This window comes from Neopsephotus bourkii, unplaced genomic scaffold (genome assembly GCF_033783945.1).
Source record: "Neopsephotus bourkii isolate Nb327-2 ecotype Australia unplaced genomic scaffold, CSIRO-AGI_Nbou_v1 NB_1663, whole genome shotgun sequence".
NCBI lineage: Eukaryota > Metazoa > Chordata > Aves > Psittaciformes > Psittacidae > Neopsephotus > Neopsephotus bourkii.
Genome location: NW_026902137.1, coordinates 8,398,779 through 8,412,727, shown reverse-complemented (window position 1 = coordinate 8,412,727; position 13,949 = coordinate 8,398,779). Strand labels below are relative to the sequence as shown.

Below are 13,949 nucleotides of genomic sequence, written 5' to 3'. Positions count from 1 at the left end.
TTCTGCTTTATGTCCTTACCTTTGTCTCAGGAGATGGCCAGTAGAAGGCATCAAGTACCTTGGGTTGCTCTTAAGCCTTGCTCTGCCCCAACTCTCTCATTTGTTGCCAGATGTGGATACAGAGTCTTCTAAGTATGAATGTCTCATTAGATTGGGGAAATAAGAGATTTTTCTAAACAGATATTGCATAGTTGGGCAACTGGGCATTTTTGTTTCCTACATTTATGTCATGTGCTGCTTTGACTCTGCATACCAAGGCTCTTTTAAGGACTAACCTAAAAGGTGCAGAAGGACGAGCATTCTAAGAGTGCAGGCGTGAAGGAGGGGTGGACATTGATGGATGTAGATGACAAAAGATTGTGGAGCTGAATGTGAGGCAAATGAAATGGACCATAAAAGCTTCCCGCAAGTCTATGGGATGCTCTTTGAAGGGAACCTACAAACCCCATACAGCAATGAGGCATGTAGATGGTGCGTCAAAGGCAACTGTTCTGCAGTGATTGGGGAAATTGGTAAGGCCATTTCATAAGCTTTGCTTTTGTTGATGCCTGTATTGTTACTCTTGCCTGAAGGTTTGGATTTTGGAAGCACATTAAAAATATGTTTTATGTTTGTGTGATTTCCTGATTTGTACAGTGTGCTTCATACATTGCTCTAGGCACACAAACAATACAAACTGTAGTTAATGTTAACCCAGAACATGCATATTCTATCCTTTCAGCCCATGGGGACGTGCGTGCACATGCTGCACCATATGTGGGGACAGCAGCTGGTACAGAGCCCTGGGGCCAACACTTTTACCCAGTTGGAAACCTCATAATACCAAAGGAAAAGGGACTTTATAGCTGTATTTATAACAGAATTTTTGTCTTGCATTTCAGAGTAGGTATAATTTGAGAAGTAGAATAGAATAGAAAACATTTCTGATATCTTACTTATTCACATCAAGATCTAAAGCGAAATGCTCTGGGAGCAATAGTTGGCTGCCTTTTCTCCCCTTTTGTTCCTAGATGGGGATGGTCGAACATTGAAAGAAAAGTATTTTAAGTCAAGCAGCGTGCTACACAAATAAGAACATTCTGCATGGATTAGACAGGCTCTTACAGATATCCTCATACTTCCAAAGCAGCTGGGAAAAAATAGTTTGTTTAACATTTGGGGATCCTAAGTTCTCTAGATTCTGTAGCTGGGTCATTTCTTCTCCAGGGGTGGTAGTCAAAAAGCTAGTGGGTTTCTGAGAGCACAGTGGGTCAGAGGTTTTGTTGCCTGAATCCAGGTTAATAGGGAAACATCTTTAAAGGATGTAGATAATTCTGCTTTGTTCAGAAAACTTGTAGCAGATGTGTTTCAGGATGAATGCTGTATGTGGGATGGAATCTGGAGCTTCCGAACACCAGCTAAAGCAATTAATAGTAATGGTATTCATTACATATTCATTACATAACACGGTTTGTTCTGAGAAACAGACTGCTTGAGGTGGAGGATGAAAATAGCAGCTGTTAATTTCAGAGGGCTGAGCCTCTGAAGACTGTACCCAGGAGGAACCATAACCTCCTGAATTCCCTTTGCGCTGTGGCTGAGGGCAAGTACAGAGGGGAATAGTTCTCTCCAGGGTTTTCCACTGCTGGTACCTTTCCAGGTGCCATCAGGGAACATTTTGACCATTCTCAACCATTCCCCTATAGCCCATCTTGGAGGGCTTCTGCTTTCCCACCACCTCTGGTGCTGCCTTGCCTTTTTCTTTCCTCTGCTCTCTTGATGCTCATGAGGACTTGCGGCTCTTTGCTGCTCTGCACAGTCTGAGCAGCAACATGGGATTTAGGAAATGTTTTGAGGTATGGTCAGGCTGTATGCCTTGGCTATGTCCATGGTTACTGCTGTTCCCAGGCTGGATAGCTCCACGTACAGCCTTTATGCACCAACACTCAGTGCATAATTCATTGGTACAAATGGTTTGAGTAGGTAGGGCAGTGTGTATGTTTTGAGTGTCTGCTTGCCACTGCAAAAGGCGCTGGGAGCCAATAGCTAACTGCCTTTTCTCCTGTTTTGTTCCTAGATGGGGATGGTCGAAGACTCAAAGGAGCCATCCAGAGGAGCACAGAAACTGGGCTGGCTGTTGAAATGCCCAGCCGGACCGTCCGTCAAGCCAGCCATGAGTCCATTGAGGACAGCATGAACAGCTATGGATCGGAGGGAAAGTAAGTCATGGAAAGGGAGCTGAGTAATCACTTGTGGGATGCAGTGTTCTTCTTATATCTACTAATTTTCCTCCAGCATGATAGATGATGTGTTTTTCTCAGTTGCCTATGCTGCAGGTGTACTGCCCGTTCAATTAGAGCAGGTCTTTCTGTCTGCATAGCTGGCATGTGCCTTAGTTGTTTATATACTGTTTTTTAGTGTCCTCATTATTCTGAGCTGAAGCAGATACCCATTACTTTTAACTGCTTTGCCTTTAGAAGAATAACTCAGGATGAATAGCTGAGACTAATTACTGGTAATAAATTATAAGCCAATAGTTTTTAATGTTGCACAATAGTTGTCCATCTCCCCTGTGTCAACATAGCCTTTTGGTTTGGGGGGGAATGGGTGCCAAGGTGATGAGAAGGATGCATGTAGCAAAATTACCATTTTGATATCAAAATACATATACAGAAGCCTATGCATACTTTTGGTAATAAGCCTTTTGTTTCATCTCAGTGTCGTAAAATAAAGTATTTGGAAAAGACTTTTGATTCTGTGAAAAGTTCTAACTCACTTTGTTGCATTGAGGTTTTATGCAAAGGAGGGGATCCTTAGGCCAGAACTTTGGGGTCTGACTTGTCACCAGTTCTGATTTTTATATTTCCATTACTTGCAACCATTTCTGGAGATTATAATAATTTTATTAAGATGACCATTCATGGGACTCTTTGGAGGCAAAACCCCTTCAGTATTTAGAAAAGGAGGTAATATATCCTACCAGATTCCGTGCTTCTAGGTCTAAGGCCAGAATGTTTGTACTTAAAACGTGCTCTGTTTAAGCCGAATACCACACTTGGCATTGTTCTCTACACTCTCTCTAGTCTTTTGTGATATTCCAAGTACACTGTACTGCTAAAATGCTGAGATAGTCCGAAGATGCTCTCAATTAATGTGATTTTGGTGTTAAATAAGTAACAGGCTATAAATTAAGCAAGACTTTCTTTAGCTTTGGAAGTAGGCTAATCCTGAAAAGGCATCATAGATCTGTGCTGAAAGTTGGAAATAGTAATGAGGCACAGGCTGTGATAGCAGTCTTGTCACTCCAAAGCTCTGATGTACCTTATCTCTTCCGTGAGCTGCTGTCTCCAGGGAAATATTCCTGCTACACCAGCACAGTCCTGTGGCTTGGAGTTCTGCCTCCACTACGAGATGGAGAGGATTAGCGATTAAGTTCAGTCCCTTGGCAATACAGGGCAAGAATCTGCTTTCATGCAGAGTAGAATTCCTTCCTTTTTGTATTTACATAGCTTACCCTCTTGGGAAGGAATATAATTCTCTGAAAGGTCTGTCATTGTCTTATCATTGCATACACTGGCTGCTTTCATTGGGCTTTCCTAGAAGGAGAGTATTTCTGCCAACAAAATACTGCACCTTTATAAGTGCTGGTTTACCCTGAAGGCAGGCGGCGTGTAGCTATCAGCTCAATGAAGAAAGGAAAATCCTGTCTTGCAATCCGAATGTATTAGAACAAGTCTAACATTTGGTATTCCAACCTCGAATGCTGCCGCAACATCTTTTTCAGCCCCTCTGCCAGGGATGGGATGGTTTCTGCTCTTACTTCTCTGAAAAGTGTGATTAAGTGGTTCCTGGACACTTTATTCCTAGGGGGGAGAATTGATCTCTTCTGGAAAACCGATGGGAATCGCAGTTATCTGTCTTGAGGCGTAAGTGATAAGAAAAAAGGGCTGAGAGTACAAAGAGCTGAGAAGGCTCTTTTCTCTTGAAACATGGTGGGAGGGGAGTCTCTTTGCTTTCTTTTCCTGCAGCAAAGAAAGAAATTGTTTGGGGAATAGCTTTGAGGGATAGAGGATAGAAGGACAGAGAATAGAAATGTATTCTTCTAAATCACATTCCTCTTGACCTCTCTCATTTATTGTAGCTCTGTTCCCAGGGAGGCAAAATGAAGATTCATATGACTGTTAGCTGTGGCAAGTTTATTTTCTTTTTAATGCTGGGTTTCTGAGTGCTGCAGATACCCCTTAGGTCAGAGAGAGTTTTCACCAGTGACTGTCAGAAACCCAGTTTTCAGCAAGACGAAAGCCCTAGTTCTTCCTGCCTGTGCATCTCTTCAGTGTACTCACACAGGGAAGAAAATGGATTCAAAACCTCATCTTCCAAGAGGGCTTGTTTCTCAGCGTCTCAACGTCCGTATGTTTTCATAATCCTTTTCAATTTAAGGACTAAAAGGACAACTTCCAAAGGTGGCACACTGACATGATCAAAGATTTGGTGAAACTTTGCTGCAGAATGCCTGAGTACCTGCTCTCAGTAATACAAATATGCTTTTAAAAAGTGATGCTTTCATGTTTGTTGCTACAGCTGCTCTGTGCCGGTGCAAAGTACCGCACTCAGAGAATGTTTTGTAGTGTGTGATGTTGAGGAATGCTGCTTTTCATGTGAATACCACCAGAGTGCATGAAATCCAGTTTTTTTTTTCTTCTTTTTATGGGGAAGCTTATTATGTAGGGATCTACTTATCCTCAGATATGCTAGGCCCTCCTTCAACAAAATACAGCTTTCAGTTTTCACCTGAAGATGAAGTGCCCTGGAGATTAGCTGGTCTAAAAGATGTGTCTCCCAGAATGACAAAACTCAATGTGAGAATTTATAGAAGGGGAAGGTTGTATTTATGCTAGACACAACTGTTCCCAGTCATTCACACTTCTAGGTGTCACTCACTTGTTCTCTCGCTGCCCCATGTAGTGCTGTAGCCAGGCTTGGTTGTGTGCTGCAGGGAAGACCAGGGACCCCATCTGTCAAGCCCTCTCACTATGTCTTCTGAGTTCTTTGCAGCAAACAGGCTCTTCAACTGGTTGTTGGTTGGTTGGGTTGGTTTTTTTTCTAGGACTGCCTGTTATTGTGGAGTGATCTTTTGCCTTGGGGTCTTGCTGTTTTTGATTTCCATGGATCTTGAGCAGTACCGTTATTGTTTTGTTTCCTTGTTTGGGGGATCTTTATGGCTACAGCCTGCCTTCAGATAGGCTATGGAAGTGATATGCTCTCTAGCCTTGTTCTCCCCCTGTTGTTGGAGGACAAGTCTGCTGCTGATAGGTCGGTTGTTTCACACACATGGATGTTTCCATTCATAATCCATCCAGACCAATCTTAGCACCGGTTACAAATCTCTACAGCAGTGAGGGTTTTCTTATATGTATGTACTTAAAAAGTCTGCATGGGAGGACAGTTACCCAAGTGCCTACCAGCCTCAGGACACCAAGAATACTGCAAGGATAAAACTCTGAATATAGGCATAACTTGCCAACAAATCCCTGAGACTCAGCAGAGACCTCCAGCTCCATCCTGGCTATTGCATGACCTGTGTCTTGTTTTGGCTGGGTTTTGCTGCAGCTGCATGAGGCTGAAGCACATTCAGAAAACAATAGATTCTGGACTTGTGTATAAGTTACTCTTGCCAACCTCTTTGTGAAAATGGAGCAGAAGACAAAAATGGACTTGGAACAAAAGACTGTTAGCTGCCATAGGCCTTAGTAAGTGGTACTCGTCGGCTTCTTTGTTCTCCCTGGCTACTGCAGAGATAATTAAGTTATGGAGAGCTAAGGTGATTTTTACCTTAGAAAAGCACAGCAGGTGATGACTAGCAAAGTCTTAAAGGATTGTTCTTATATTATCTGAGTCTGCCTTTCCACCAAGAAGCATCTTCTTGTTAGCCGTATCATTTCTCCCATCGTGAGGGCAGCATCAGCCTGAACCTACCGCTGTGAGGAGGGCAGGAACAGAACTCAGCTTGGCACGCGTACTGCTGGCACGAGCACCTCACGCCTCTTGGCTTTGTTCTGCCTTGTGCTGTTCCTTCAAGCTACAGCGTGTACCAGTTCTCCCATCTGTGCACACAGGGCTGATGTGAACCAGTGCTGGGACTTGGACAGGTAGTTCTCCCAGCCTTTCTCTGCTTCACTGTGGAGCAATAACTAAAAGAAAGCTGGAGAAAATATTGGCTTGGCTTGTGACCGTGTGGCCATGTGAAAAATTCACTTTCCTTCACCAAAAATTATCCATCAACAATTGAGAATTACCAAAAGAACTGATTCTTAAACACACCATTCAAGAGATCTGTGTTGTAGCTACTCACTGAACATCTCTTTTTTTGGTATCCAGAGCCAAAGGACTTCTAGACTCTTTTATGGCAAATTGTCTGTAGGGCTCTCCTTTTAGAATCATAGTCCTTTTACAAAATGTAATGAAATGTGTTCTTAATACAGTTCAGGCTATAAGGAGCCTTTTGAGATGGAAGCTGGAAAGGATGTGGGGATTGCTTCTGTAATACACCAAGAAATTAGTCAACCTGTTCATCAACAGCACACCCTCTTGTGCTTTTAAGCTTGATCAGCACTGCTCAGAAAGGATGTGACCTTGAGAGCTGTAGTTACAGCGGTATATAGATGGAATCCCACCTTCAGCAGCCTCTTGGGAAGAGGCAGAATAGCTCCCTGAAGGCAGGTAGCTATTTTTTATTCAGTATGTCTTGAGATGAGTAGTGACTGCTAAATACGGAGCCAGCCTGATAAGGTGGGGCAGGGAGTGGGGGAGGTCTTTGTACATAATTGACTGCATAGGTTTTATAGCACTGTTTAAGTGGCAGAATTCATACAGCAGAAGGAATGGGATACAGGAGTGGAGTACAATGTATTACAGCACATAGGACAGCACATCAGTGCTAAAAATGTTATGGAAAGTGGAGTGGTCAGGAGAGAAGCAGCTGGTTGAGCAGCAAAGGTGAGATATTGCCTATTTGTGCAGGGGGGGAGGTTAGGCTGGATTTGGGTCCTGCAGGGATAGGTGCTCATAGAACACCTTTCCAGCCAAAGTGAAGGCTCCTGCAGCATTCACATCATATTTGACAGGGTGAGGGGCTGTGTGTGCCTGACAGTGCAGGTAGATGCGTACTGCATTAATAATACCTCATGTGCACCATAAATATTTTAGATAGGAGCAGTAGACATTAACCAGTTCTGCCTTCCCCCTTAGCTAATAGATATCGACTTGGTTTCTGCCTGTAAGATGCGATTTAAAAGACCTTAACATGCAATATGGATGAGTGTGATTGCTACACAGTACATTACTGCTCCCTGAAATTGGAGTTCCGATGGGGTTTTTTATCCTCAGATAAAAAAAACTGTCAAATATGTTATCAATCTCAGAGGAGATTTTCTCCCTCCCCTTTTCTTCTGGATGAAGGAAGTTTGTGTTGCTGAGCCTGTTTTTTAAAGACAGAGCTGGAGATCTTAGCTATGCATTAGATGCAGGTATATGGCAAATCTGTTAGTTGAGCTGTGCAAGTCAATGAGGTTCAGTTGCATGGCTGTGTTTAGGCAACTTGCTTACTGCAACATTTTTCCCTAAGATAACAGGAAAAAAAAAAGAAGTCTTTTAGGAAATATTTATGACAACAGAACAATAATTTCTGATCCCTGGGCTCAGAGACATCCCATGTACATACTAGATACGGTGGAACACCTCTTTGATGGTGTGTGTCACTTCTAAGGACTTCTGAGTTGATGGTGAATGGGTGGCTGTGTGGATAGTGTGAATAAATCCATGAAAAGCACAAGACAAAATGTTACCTTCTGAAAATAGCTGTTCTCTGGGGGTGCCAGGGGGTGGCTGTGTTGAAGCTGTCTGGCTTCTCCACTGTCCTACCTGGCTGAATCCACTGCAGCAGAGCATTGCTGCTCTGCAGAGGTTAGGGTGTACAAGTGTAGTAGAGGCAGTGATGTGGGTTTGGTCCAAGGGGGAGGACACAAAGGCTTCTCGTAATAACCTTCCTCAGGATTGAGCTCCTCAACAGAAAGGTGTTAAACCCAGCCTGTGAATGGAGCAGATTAATACCTCACTCTGCACTTCTTCTGCACAGACCTAGCAGCCAGTGTGTGGCCGTTACAAGTTGGTACAGTCAAGACCAGTCTCAAGTCTTGTAAGATAGAAGTAAAAAGCACTGTATCAAGGGCAAAAGAAAGGAAATAGGCTGCTCTGTGCTTCGAACTGATAACTCGCAAGTGGTGTTGAGGACTGATGTGCAAAGTGGAGGGACTATAAGATTTAGGAGGAAAGAGTAAAGCAAAGCAGAGAAATAAATTCTCCAGGGAGGGATTATAAAAGCAGGTTAGACAAGCAGCTGTCACGAATGATGTAAGTAAGGCTGCTCTGGCCTTGGGACTGGGGTGTGAACTGGGTGACCTGTGGAGAGGTTGCCTTACCGTATTTCTGTGAGTTTTGCAAGGTTTTGACAAGCCAACACTTGCAGCAGCATAATGGTATATACCTGACATACAGATCCCAGAAGCAATTTAAAAATAGATTTAGAAAAGAGGTCAGACAAACTCTGCATGGACAGGAAAAGAAATTAATGATACATTTTCCCTAAATGTGTCTGTGCTGTTACATGCTCTGCAAAGCCATGTATGCGGTACAAGAGGGATCAGCAGAAGCTCTGACTGTTCTTTATACCATTTTGTATTAAAATCAGCATTGTCCATTTAGGCATTCAAATCGTCATCGGTTTACAGGCAAACTTTGAAGAGCTAGTTCTCCATCTGAATATATATGAAGAGCAGCAGCAATCGTGCTGTGAAGGAAGCAACTGCATGATGCTTTGTATGTGAGCAGGGAGGGCACAGATCTTTGCAGCAGATACATCAGTAAATGCTGCTACCTGGAAAGAGCAGAGAAGCAATCAGCTGGCAAAGAGCCTTTAAGCCACTCTTAAATTACACTACAGAGGACAGATTTCATCTGCCCTGACCTACAGCGTGCAAAGCAGGAGCAGTCTTCAGAGACTGCTGCACTGATTTCCTAAGTAATCAGGATTATGAATGTTGTGTTTAAAAGAAGAACATCTAGGCAATCTCAGCCCCAGTTTGAGCACACAGTTCCTGAGATTGATTGAACACAGATTTATTCTGCATATAAACGTGCCACAAAAGAAATAGATTGTTTATGCAGTCACCCTTTCCGTAAAGCCGGGAATGGTGGTGGGGAACACGTTCTGCATCGGGATTGCTCCCGGGCATCGCCTGCAGAGCCCGGGGCTGGGCTCAGCCTCCGACCGATGTCCGCAGGACCTTGTCTCCCTCTCGCGGGTGTCCACACGACTGCAGCAAGAGCTGTCCCCAGCGTCCCGCAGTGTGTCCTTCCGGCGATGCTTCGGGGGGACAGCTGGGGCTTAGAAATGACAGCTTTATCCATGTGTGCCAAATGGGGTTTGCAGCCTTGGAGTGGAGCTGGTACCTGTGCAGACAAAATTGATGTTCCTGTGGATTTCTGCTGATGCTGCTCCGCACTGGTGAAGTCTCAGAGAGCCCTGGATCAGTTGTATCCAGAGTGTGTCCCTGCTCTGCCTCCTTAGGCACAGCCTAGGGCCGTGGTTTGCAGGTCCTCCAGCAAAATGTCCTTCATTTGTCCTTAAGAACCTGGAGGCATCAGCGACCTCCTTGTGCTTTCAGGTCAATAACAGACTAATATTCGACTTGCAGACACTTTCACAGCAAAACCTGTAATCTTTAACTTCATTAAAATTGTTCTCATTTCGCTGTGGCAAAGCAGAGCCTGTGAATCATGATTAGTGAAAGCAGAAGGCCAGGCAAGAGATAATTAATTTCTCTTTCCTATTCAGAAGGGTGCACTGCTCTCACTCAGTGGAGGATTTGTGCCCTTTAGACAAAAGGCTGACAAGTGTCACTTCTTAATCTTCTCTGTGTGCGGCTGTTTGTCAGGATGAGATGGTCCTGCTGCAGCCCCAGTCCCCAGAGCACTGCTGGTTATGACAGTTGCTATTTGCAAGTCAGCTGCAAAATGCTCCCTCTTTATTCCTCCAGCTATTTTTAGCACTGCTTTTTAGATTGCAGTAAAACAAAAGACATCCCATATTGGTGATAACCAGGTTGTAGTGATTTCTGCTCTTAAGGGAGAGGCATATTTGGTGATGGGAGGAGAAGGGCTTTCCAGTGCATGTGAAACCCATCTGCTGGCTGTCACCCATGGCAGAGCCACCTCTGTCACCTGTGCCAGATCCCTTTGGAAGCACATCTCCCTGCCAGCACATCCAGCATGTGGTGGTTCAGCAGGATAGCTGGAAGCAGGTGAGAAGCAGCTTGGTTTCTTCAGAGGTCAGGCAGGAAAAGTGCTGAGTATGCAGCAGAGTGGCAGGGGAGGGAGCACAAGGGCTGTGCTTAAAGAGCTGAAAAGAATACACAGTGGTCCCTGGAGCTCTCTTCCTCCCTGCTTCAGCTGCAAGAGAAGCAAGTGAGTGAATGGGAAGGTCTATCCCACCTATCTTGTAATCGCACCCAAAGCAGCCCCCTCACCTCAGCATCCTGGCTTCTCACTGAGCGCTTGACAGACAGAACTTGCTGAGCTGGATATGAGCATCCTAAATTTAGTTGATGCAGCTAAATGGTGCCTGCTGGTTTTAATTTACATTCATGCTAAATTTCTGCAGTTATATTTTCCCCTCCCCTCTCCTCTCAAGGGAGAAGCAATGGCTTTCTTGGAGGTAGCTTATGATTTTTCTAGACATAAATTGTTTCCATTCCAGGGTTATTGGCAATACCAAAGTATATGTCCAGGAATTGGTCAAAGCCAAGGAGCCTGATTTAGAGCTGCTGCTTCTAATGTCTAATAAAGCAGTACTGCAAAAGGTTAGCAACGTTGCAGCCAGTCCCACCAACTAATGGCATAATCTGTTGAAGAATTAATTCCCTTTCCAGTTAAATATAACAACAATAGGGAACACTAACTCTTAAGTCTCATATAGCCCCAGTAAACCTGTTAACCGAGGCTGCTACACAAACTGCTGGAGTCCTGACCTTGGCCTGTGTTTCTAAGTGGGATTTTTCCATTCCTCTGGAGATCAGTCTCAGTGCTATAAGGCAGCAGCAACAGCTCAACTGCTGTATTTGTGAGGGTCCATGCTCATGGCACAGCCTGGTGCCCTTGCATTAGGGTCCTGCTCTGTCATTGCAGTTTGCACTGAGGAGCATTCATCATTTCAAGGTCATCCCAAGCCCTCTGACTTCTGAATCTTGCGTGGAGATAACAGCAGCATTTGCTTTGCTGTAAACACTTCCAGTTGCTGTTGGTTTACCTTTGGCCCAACAGCTCTTGTTCTTGAGCTTTTCAAATGCTGTTTTCCATGCTCTCCTGCTATTTTGTTCTGCTCGATATCATTGATGTAGGCTGCACCATGAGCTGCTCCATTAGCAGCCAATTTTCTCTTGAGCTGCCCCAGCTGTTGCAGAGCCTTTGCTAGTGGTGTTCCCAAAGGCGGGGTGAGCTGGTGTGTGGAAGCCGGGTGGTTTCTCTCTGTGCACATATCAAGCACAGACAAATAGTTGGCATCAGCCTTGACAGGTTTCTCTCCCCAGCAGGTTTGGGAAATGGGTTCAGGTCGCAGGTTTCATTAATTATTGTGAGTATTCAGGGGCCAGAAGAGTGTCTCTTTGCTGTCCTACAGCAAATGGAGTTTCTGTGGGTGATTTTCTCACAGCTTTATGTCCCACTGCAGTAACATGGATGGACTTCACCCTGGAGGGGGATTGCTCTGAGACCTGGGTCTATGCTGTGGGCTCCCACAGCACTCATCTTCTCTCAGTCCTGAGCCCCCCCTTCACTGTCCTGGTCCTCAGCATCTTGTTAATGAGGCAAAGCATCTGTTTTGAGCACAGCAGTGAACATTCCCTGAGCAGTTGTGAGTTGTCTTACCAGCCTGTTATTTACGTGCTCCTTCAGGTCACATACTCCCCAGGGTAGGAGTGAGACCTGAGCTCAGCCCATTTATCTTCCATGAGTTGAGGAGAATAAGGAAAACATTTACCTTCTGGCTGATGGTCCGTTCATCTCCTGCTGAACCTTCTGTCTTTCTCTGTCAGGTCTCCTTTTTCTTGAATTATTTTGGGTTCTCTAAGCACCAGTTTTCATCCTTTTTTGACTCTCTTTGGGCAGCTCAATGCGCCTGAGCCAGCAGGCTCAAGGAATCTTGCTGGTCCCTGTGTGCACCGGGACGCACTTCTTCCTTCCTTGTATGGGCAAATCATGAGCCTGATGAAGGCCGTCTGGCTCTGGGCTCCCCCTTCCCTGCTTTCCCCATCACATGTCCCTGTCCCTGCAGATTTATGAGCCCTGGGGATGTCTCTTTCTGTGCACAGTCTGTCCTTGGGATCCTGACTACAAATCCAGCATCTCTGCCCTGGTCCTGTGCTCAGGACACTGCTCCCTGGCAAGGGCTATCCATTGGGCTGACAGGAGCAGGGAGCAGAGCATGACCCTACACTCTCTCTGCCCCCAGGATGGACAGTGGCACTGGGGATGTGCCTTGTGCCTCTGGGGAGCTGGTGGCACTGAAAACTGAGAACAATCTTAAGCCTTTTGCATAATTAATGCCAATTATAAATCCCCCTATTTGTGTTGTATCTCAGAGTGTTTGTGCAAACACTGGGTGCAGGGTGAAAAAACACTAAACTGGGAAAAACCCACCCAGTGCAGAGCCTGGCTTCCAGGATGCCAAGACACCCTCCTCCCTTTATCACAAAGGTGACATTTATGAAGAGCTCAAGGGCAGGTTTTTCCGTGCTGATGGCTCAGCAGCTCTCTGTGTAGCAGCGATAACCAGGTTTCTCAAAGCGCCAGGTCAGCGCAGAGGGGAGGTGCAGTGCTCCATGGAAAACTCTGGCCCTTTTATTCAGTGCCCCTGTCACAGCGAGCTGAACCTGTCACTAGGACATGTGTCCTCTTCAGTCCCATAGGTGCTGAGGCGTGTGCTGGCTTCCTAATTCCTCCTCTGAATAAATATTGCCATGGGGCTGAGACCAGGTTTGCAAATAACTAATAAAAGCTGAAATCCTGGCCTGAAATTAACACTCTTCAGGCTGAATAGGCTTTAAAAGTATGTCTTTTTTTAAATGTCTTTTAAATGTAATTGGCTTTGGAGGGGGGTCAACGAATTGTTGTGGCTGACTCAGGCTGCGTAAGAGCCCACCCCACAGGCAGGGTTCCTCTGGCTTCACTTGTGTTAAACACACAACCTCCTCATAGCATCCTTTCTAAGAAACGGGTTTGGGGGAGCAGGGGCGTGTATGACTAAGTGAGCAATTGTCTCCCTCCAAGGACATTTGGAGAAGTGCAGGAGGTTTGTAATTGTATTTGACTTCAGTGTGCAACTTCCCACGGGCAGAGTGAACCCTGATGTAGTAGCATGGATACCCTAGCACAAAGCTCTTGACGTATGTTTCAGCAGCACTGTTGTGGTTTAGTAAATGCCTGCAGGACAAATATAGGTGTCAAATGGTGACCTCAGGCCTCTTCCTTACTATTCACAGCAGGTTTCCCCACAACCTCTGAAACAGCTGCGTAAATTAGGGCACAATGGATAAATCTTGGTTTGTGTCAGTGTAGCACAGGGTTTGACCCTTTTGTGTTGCTTCACTCATGTCCAAGTGCAGTGATCACCACCTGTAGCTGTGCTGTAGACCAGCCTCAAGTGCCTGGTGACTAGATTTGGAGGCTCTGTCTCCCCAGCAGCTTTTGCTTTGCTGCAGTGAGTGCAGCAGAGGCATCGCTGGTGTCTGAGGGTGTTGTCCCTTTAGCCTTGCACCAGCATGCAATCCTCATCATGATTGCTTCAGGCCCAGTCATGGAAGCAGGTATGAAAACCACATAGTGGATGTGATGAATGCTTCTGGTGTTGAGCAGCAGGA

General features: G+C 45.2%; 1 protein-coding gene across 1 annotated transcript in view; it reads left to right on the top strand.

Moving 5' to 3' along the window:
* The window catches only part of RIMS4 (regulating synaptic membrane exocytosis 4), a 216,183-nt gene that overhangs the window by 192,998 nt on the left and 9,236 nt on the right, over positions 1 to 13,949 (top strand). Inside the window, exon 3 of the mRNA XM_061375530.1 lies at positions 2,057 to 2,198. Within this exon, the coding sequence (XP_061231514.1) occupies positions 2,057 to 2,198 (142 nt within the window). The remainder of the gene's footprint in view (positions 1 to 2,056; positions 2,199 to 13,949) is intronic.